The 7,900-nt window shown below is 42.9% G+C and overlaps 1 protein-coding gene across 12 annotated transcripts; it reads right to left on the reverse strand.

The window, feature by feature from the left end:
- Window positions 1-2,757: 2,757 nt before the first annotated feature.
- Window positions 2,758-7,510, reverse strand: LOC135332298 (uncharacterized). 12 transcript variants are annotated; one of them, XR_010393236.1, is made up of 12 exons: window positions 7,341-7,488; window positions 7,054-7,242; window positions 6,287-6,386; window positions 6,027-6,130; window positions 5,220-5,290; window positions 4,727-5,005; window positions 4,404-4,555; window positions 4,144-4,284; window positions 3,651-3,898; window positions 3,450-3,564; window positions 3,141-3,176; window positions 2,758-2,975 (listed from the first exon to the last, which is right to left on the reverse strand). XR_010393236.1 is itself a non-coding variant. In XM_064527702.1 (11 exons), the coding sequence occupies exons 1-5, from the start codon at window positions 7,367-7,369 to the stop codon at window positions 4,861-4,863; spliced, it is 408 nt and encodes a 135-aa protein (XP_064383772.1). In that variant the 5' UTR covers window positions 7,370-7,510; the 3' UTR covers window positions 2,758-2,975; window positions 3,141-3,176; window positions 3,450-3,564; window positions 3,651-3,898; window positions 4,144-4,255; window positions 4,404-4,555; window positions 4,727-4,860. The 12 variants fall into 12 exon arrangements, 6 of the variants coding, with proteins under 6 accessions (XP_064383772.1, XP_064383784.1, XP_064383756.1 ...); XR_010393224.1 differs by having other exon boundaries at window positions 4,727-5,290; window positions 6,886-7,116; window positions 7,341-7,497; XR_010393218.1 differs by having other exon boundaries at window positions 4,727-5,290; window positions 7,054-7,211; window positions 7,341-7,493.
- Window positions 7,511-7,900: the final 390 nt, after the last annotated feature.

The following is a 7,900-nucleotide window of genomic DNA, read 5'->3' on the forward strand; positions in this document are numbered from 1 at the left end:
AAAGACACTAATTTTTATTATGCACTCTGCTCTGTTCACAATACAAATTATGTAACTAGAGACTTTGTATCATACAAAGTCATGCGAGCCAAAAAAAGTGTGGATGAGGTAAAAAAGTTATTCCTGTCAATGTGTGCAATTGTTTATTCTCAGCAACATTTCCAGTATGATATCTGAAAATATATGTTTTGTTTTTACAGTGTGGTTTCCGTTTGTGTGAAGGTCCGCCAGTCACAAGATCTGTTAGGTAGATCAGAGTAAAACAAAGAACATTGAGCATTGTTTATCATGATCGATGTATACGTTTTGTTTTATATTAATAGAGTCAGCAAGTTGCAGAAAAGTATAATATGCAAAGTCTGATAGTATTAGACATCATTTTGAGCCCAGCAGCACTGTAAAAGACAGTGTCCGGTTAATTGATCATAACCGCAATGTCCGATTTATTGATCGAGATACCTTACCAGTTCAACTGAGTGTAGTGCAGAGCCTGATAGGAGTGTTTGAGCTTCATTTTTGGTCTGCAGCTAGCTAAAGAGTTCCGCTATAGTGCTCAGTTCTTACATTTTCGCAGGAGTGCTTACTGGTGAGAATATAAGCACTGTCCGAACTTACCTTGTTTTTGTCTGACAATCGCTACCACCGGACAGCGTTTTCTTTCAGCTATAAAACAAACAATTTTCATAGTATAACTACACAATTTGGAGAATAGATAGTATAATACATTAGCTTCAAAATACTCTTTGAATTGTGCCTGTATCTTTTGTAGTTTTAATGATATCGGTGTCCGACATATGATGATGTCCGGTGATGATTGATACTTTACTCTAGCTAATATATACTAGCTGGAAGGGTAGTTTGTACGAACCCAACGAACTACCTCTGGATCCGCCCCTGGCGGCTCCTACTATTCTCCTCTAGAGCTTCTCTCTTCCATTCTAGTTCTGTTACTATGTTACTAGACAAAGCATCTAGCTACAATAATTTTTCTGTGTATCTTCTTGTAAATGACAATAATTATAATGTATAATGTTGTAGTTTGTAGCCCAGAGTAATCTATAGTACCGGTGTCATAAATTTTAGGCCCCCCCATGAGATTGGGCCCCCCCCCGGCCTAGAATTTTAACATTTTAGGCCCCCCATTAACAGCGCAACAGCGGTTAACATTATGTGACAGTGCATTCTCAAAATACACCAATACAGTCTTCTATATGGTCTTCACAGTCTATGCAGTGCCAGTTACTGAATGCAGCTGTCCTCACACACACACACATTTCATGCATGTACAGTAGTATATACCACTGGTATCACAGCCATCACACTGCACCATGTCGAATCAGGCCTCATGCAGCACGAAGCACATAGGTGCCAACTGTCCCGAATTGATCAGGACTGTCCAAGATTACCCTTGTCCCGAAAGGAAACTGCTATTGTGATTCCACCATGATACAACAGTTTCTCTCTTGACTTCTATCTGTGATTCCACATTACTTGAGAGCTGAGCCAGTGATGCTATTGGAGCATCCCCACAACAATTTACATCTTCTATGTATAGGAAAACATAGAGGAAGATATGAATTGTTGTCTTTGCACTGAAATTGTGTGTTTTATACTTTTTTGTCCTGAAATTTGGCTGAGAAAGTAAGCACGAAGTTGCAAATATGGCGATAGCTATGCAACAACATCGATTGTCTTACAGGCAGATCCAACATTGCAGAGCTGCATCAAAGCATTTAACTCTTATAGGTAAAGCATGAGTAACTTGAAAGGTAAATCTTCCTTCACTTTGAATTCCATGATAGAATAATAATGCAAACATTATTGCTACTTTGATACAGAGTCTTTGCATGCATGCAGTCTCTTTGATGCTTTGTCAACTAATAGAGCTAACCTTACCATAATAATTATAATTATCTCTTTGACTTCGTTCTATCCTGCAGAAAAGGATAGCAGAAGAGGGGGGCCTAATCTCACAGTGGGGGGCCTAGAATGTTAACAGTTGGACACCCTGGGGGGCCTAAACTGTTAACATTCTAGGCCCGGGGTCCCAACATTTTAAAATTCTAGGCCCGGGGGGGCTCAAAATTTTATGACACCGGTACTATAGCTCATAGTTCCCTGCTAAATATATACACTCAAATGGGATCTAATGCATGCATAGCGTGATAATAAGACATAATTATGAGTCAGTCATCTTGTAGGATCTCCATCCACTATTCTTCTGGGGTACATCCTAGCAAACTGGTCAATCACAATGGGGATGTCCAGTCATTCTAGTGTTAGTCATTGCTTCTCAGTATCTCTCAGTGGAGCAAGAGGTGACTGGGATAGTGCAGAGGATCTATTATGCATGCAATTAGCATTACATAACAACATTGGAATGGCATACTGATTGTACATGCTCAATTGGGCGTGGTCATGACTTGTAATCTTTGTGTCAATGAGATAGAGCTGCACAGTTAGCTAGCTAGCTAGCTACTGAGTGATACGATTAGTTTCATGGTTGTCTGGGAGGACAGGGGGGTGCTCAAGCCCCCCCATTGTACACACCACTGGTGTTGAGATCTGAGCCCCTCCCCCACATTTATTCAGTCAACCCCCGCCCCCTTCAGTTCATTATCCTATTATGTGCCTCGAGTTGCCTTTAACGCCAATAGGTGTCAGCTGCAGCAATCCGGCTTCTCTTGGCTACTAAAGAATCTGGGTGGAGCTGCTGCTGGACTGAAGCTAGGACGCCTTCTATCCACCTTCAAGGTACTCATTATATAAAGTAAAAAGCTTATAATTATCATACAGAATTTTTTTTTGATACAGACGCTTGAATACTACTGTTGTTTTTATACCACCCAACAAACACAAAATATTTATAACATGAACGAACATTTTTTAATAATAATATAGAGCTGCAGGCATGGCCAAGAGGCCACACTGGACCACGGAGGAGGTTCTACAAGACATCTTGAATGATGAGGAACCTGCAGAGGAGTGGGAAGTGGATATGACAGAGGAGTGGGAAGAGGATATGGAAGAGGTAACAGCGGACAGGGATGAGCCAGTCATGCAGGGCAAGAATTTTCTGATTGGGATGAAGGTGGGGTCTAAAACTAAACTGAATACCGATATAATTTATTACAACGTACATGTAGAAATGGATCCCCCGTCAACAGACAGCAATCCTGCACAAGGTAAATATTAATAATTATAAGGTTAACAATTTGTACCAGCTATTGATAAATCCTTTCCTAGACGACACAAGTGACGACGACGCAAGAGACGACGACACAAGTGACGACGACGCAAGTGACGACGACACAAGTGGTTCAAGCAACTCGTCACACGGTTTGTGCAATGTTATGAAGTACAATTACAATCAGTTAGACTACCACACAAAACTAATGTACAGGTAATTATTATTACCCTCACATTTATTTAGGCAATGAGCAACCTACCTGGAGGAGTGAATTGCACACCCTCACTATCAAGTCATTTGAGTCAGCAGTAGGACCAACAGTGGACATCTCAGAGACGCCAGAAGAAGTGTAACTGCTATTTTTTAACAATGGTCTGCAGGGACACATTGTGTGTGAGAGCAACAACTACGCTAGACATATAATGGGAGAGGAGGCATACCGAACGTGGACTCAACTCACAGTTGAAGAGCTCCGGGCCTTCTTTGGATTCTCCATCCTCATGGGACTCAATCACCTGCCATCAATCAATGACTATTGGAGCCGAGACCATCACTACCATGCACTATGCACCCATCGCCGATGTAATCTCAAGGCAGAGATTCCGTGATATCTCCCGGTATCTGCACTTTGTGGACAACGACCATCTTGTTCCACAAGGTGATCCCTCGTACGATCGGTTAGGGAAGATCCGCCCCCTCATTGAGCACCTGGGTGAGAGGTTGGAAGCTTTGTACAACCCTACACAGAATGTAGCAGTGGACGAAGCAATGATTAAGTTTCAGGGGCAGTCTTCCCTAAAGCAATATATGCCTATGAAACCGATCAAACGGGGGATCAAGGTGTGGGTATTGGCAGATAGTGCTAACGGCTATTTCCACAAATTTGACATATACACGGGGAAGCAAAAGAAGAGACAGGTTGGACTTGGTGAGTATGTTGTCAAAACACTTACCGACGGGCTGAAGAAGAAAAATCACCACGTTTTCTTTGACAACTTTTTTACGAGCCCCAAACTTCTTGAAGATATGGAGAAGGATGGGTGTGGTGTAGGTTTACCACCAGGGCTGAAGAAACATGGTTTGAAGAAGAGGTACTATTGTGCGTGTGTGTGTATGTGTATGCTTTTGCGAGTGTGTGTGTGTGTGTGTGTGTGTGTGTGTGTGTGTGGTGTGTGGTGTGTGTGACTGTGCTAACTAAAATTATTTATCTCACCTTTGACAGAGGAGAATCCAAGATATTCCAGAAGGGACCACTGGTGGCGTGTGCATGGCACGACAGCAAGGTGCTCACAGTCCTCTCAACGACGTCGCAACCAGTAGCAACGGGATCCGTTCTCAGGCGACAGAGAGACGGTTTAAGAATGCCTGTGAGTTGCCCTGATAGCATAATAATCAACAACAAGCACATGGAAGGCGTGGACAGAGGGGACCAAATACGCGGATATTATTCCTGTCGAACAAGAAGTCGGAAGTTCTACAAGTATATATTTTATTTCCTATTTGATGTTTCTATCATATTTTACACACTAATTATACCTCCAAGCCGAATCAAAACGTAAAAGACTTCCGCCTCCAACTGGCCAAGGAGCTGATTGGCACGTGCTATTCAAGGAGACTCCCAGGCCGCTCAAGTAGAGTCCAGCGCCCTCTTTAGCTCCAACACTTTCCTCTTAAAATGTGCCTGCAACCACCTGCAAAGAGATGTAAACGGGGATGGTGTGCGTTCTGCTGGAAGGACTCCAACAAGAGGACTGACAGATGTAACGAGTGTGGTGTCTGGCTCTGCCATGGTGGAAACCCAACATCAGACTGTTTCTATTTGTGGCATAAGAACTTGTAAATATTATAATTATTATCTTATTTACTGTTTATGATAATTATTATTTATTAGTACGGCTTCATTATAGTCACATGATGTACGCTAATGATACACACTAATCATTATAATTATTTAAAGCAACAAAGCTACGCGTACATATATACGTACTGCATCGCTCGGTAGATTAATAATACACAGCCTATCACTCACCTTGTGACACGTACGTTTGGTTGACTGCTCCACCACCTGAGAATCACACGCATCTGTGATCCAGCAATACTCTGTACACACAAGGAAAGATGATGAAGGGTTCTTAGTACTACAAATTCTAGATACAATGAAAGCACCGCAGGTGCTGATGCCTCGGTGGAGATACCAAAGCTACATAACATAAAGCTACTAATAGCTACTAATAGCATAATTATGATAAACAATTTAATTTTGCTGAGTTGGTAATGATCGACCATGATTGTTGTTAAAAACGATTGATGCCCAAAAGTTCAAGTCTAAAGCTGCATTCAAGTAGCAGAGCCTTGCAGCTCTCTTCTCACTCTTGCAGCTACCAATAGCTAGCGTTCTATAGTGCAGAGCTAACTACTAAGTAGAGTAGCAACACTCGGTAAACAAGTTTGGCTACGTGTTCTTCTGAAAAGGCTGCAATGGCATTCCAAGTAAGCAAAACTAGGCATAACTCGAGAACGAAGCATTATTTGGCAAATCCACAAATTTAAATCCATGACTAGAAGCCTATAGAAACTCTTAATTGCACTTGATTCATCCTTAAGCAGCTGTAGCAGTCTACACGCACGCACGCACGCACACACACACACACACACACACACACACACACACACACACACACAGACACACACACAGACACACACACACACAGACACACTACCGTATACCTCGCTTGCGCATGCGCACCGAGGCTATCTGCCATTCAGGCTGTATTATTTTATCAAAGTGTATCATAGGCCCTAAAGAATACTCTAAACATCACTACAGTCAACATACAGCTTAGGAAGCTTGGTAGAGCTGGGCCACTGCAAGTGTTTCTTCGTTCACAGTCACACACGAAATCACATTTGTATATAAGCCACACCTAGTACATACAGTACCTGCACACAAAAAAAGGTGAAGCAAAGCTTCTTAGGAGTTTAAACTCTACAGCTATGTGCTATATACCAAGCACACTTAGTATTAGACTGTATGAAGCTTCTAGAGAATCGAAAAAGCCAAGTAACAAAGTGGAATTATACGCAACTACTACTTACCACTTGACAGAAGCAGATCACAGCCAAATTTTTGAGATAGTAAGCGATTCGGGCATCATCTTGTAGATCTGACCACAAAGACGACATGCAGCAAAGCCACCTAGTGTGTGTGTGTGTGTGGGGTGAGGGGGTGAGGGAGTGTGTGAGGGAGTGTAGGTACTGTACAGTGGATTGCGCTTGCAACAGAATTTCAAAATATGAAGATTATCGTTAATTTATGTGTGTGGGGGATGGTGTGTGTGTGTGTGTGTGTGTGTGTGTGGGGGATGGTGTGTGTGTGTGTGTGTGTGTGTGTGGGGGGGGGTGGTGTGTGTGTGTGTGGGGGGTAGTGTGTGTGTGTGTGTGTGTGTGTGTGTGGGGGGGGGGGTGGTGTGTGTGTGTGTGTGTGTGTGTGTGTGGTGTGTGTGTGTGTGGGGGATGGTGTGTGTGTGTGTGTGTGGGGGGGGGGGTGGTGTGTGAGGATAATGGCTGACAATACTTATATAGGACGGTTAGTACATTTTGCAAAAGAGCCGACTTGGCGTTTATTAATTTGGCATCTCAGGCGTGTTTACTACAACAATGAGGTTGTATCCTAAACAGGTTATGAGAAGTCTCACCCAGGTAAGGCTATATGCAAGGCCAGGTCTAATCCCCCAGTCAGTGTGAAGACAACACTTCAAGAGTCAAATTAGAGTCAAATTCCCCGTACCTCCCGTGGGGGGGGGGGCAACACATTGAGAGGCATTATCACCTGATCATGATTATACAGTATAGGTAGTTGTCACCTGAGCTGAAACGGTACTAGACACTGGAGTGACACCAGAGTCACACAATTCGTTGAGGTGTCCCTGTACCGAGGGGATAGCAAACACAGGGGTCAAAGTACACAGAATTGTAGGAGAGTTTGTAGCCATTCAGCTTGTTGAGATTCAGTAGCAGTAAGCTGTGCAAATTAATGATAGGCTTTCCAATACCTAAAGAATTGCATGGACAATCTCAACTATACATAAAAGTCCTACTGAAAATTAATAAGTCATCAATTATTATTGTCTAGTAATAAGGTAGCGCTCACCTTTCCCCTGAGTTAGAGTGTTGGTCCATTGTGTCCAGTGCACCGTGCTAGCTAGTAGGACCACTCCAATGGATGTGCTCTCAGAGTATTGGAGTGAATGCACCACATGGGCCAGAGGGTAAGGATAGTCAAACCATTAGACAAAATATGTTTCATTTTGTAGATTTGCCAGACACGCTCACACACAAGATGGAGACGCCGGCTGGTGAGGAAAAGCGTTCACTTGTCCTTCCCTCTATGAGCTTCCATAAGGCTGGATATCTGGTGAATACTCCTCCAAAAGACCAGCAGCAATGGATCACAAGGCAAAGAGCATCGCAGCGAGTACAAGTGAGTGGCTATTCATGATCAAAAGTGGATCACCTAGTATAGTGTATAGGCTGCTTTAGATGACTGGCATTCAATATCTGCTAATAGATATCATTACTAGTGATCAAACTATACAGCCTCTGTGACAAATGCATCCATTGCTACACATTTGTTGACCCGTTACTTCATTGCGTACAGTGATGGAGAGAACGAGAGGGGCGGAGTCAGTGACAAGTTGCTATGACAACATA

This window comes from Halichondria panicea, chromosome 1 (genome assembly GCF_963675165.1).
Source record: "Halichondria panicea chromosome 1, odHalPani1.1, whole genome shotgun sequence".
Lineage (NCBI taxonomy): Eukaryota > Metazoa > Porifera > Demospongiae > Suberitida > Halichondriidae > Halichondria > Halichondria panicea.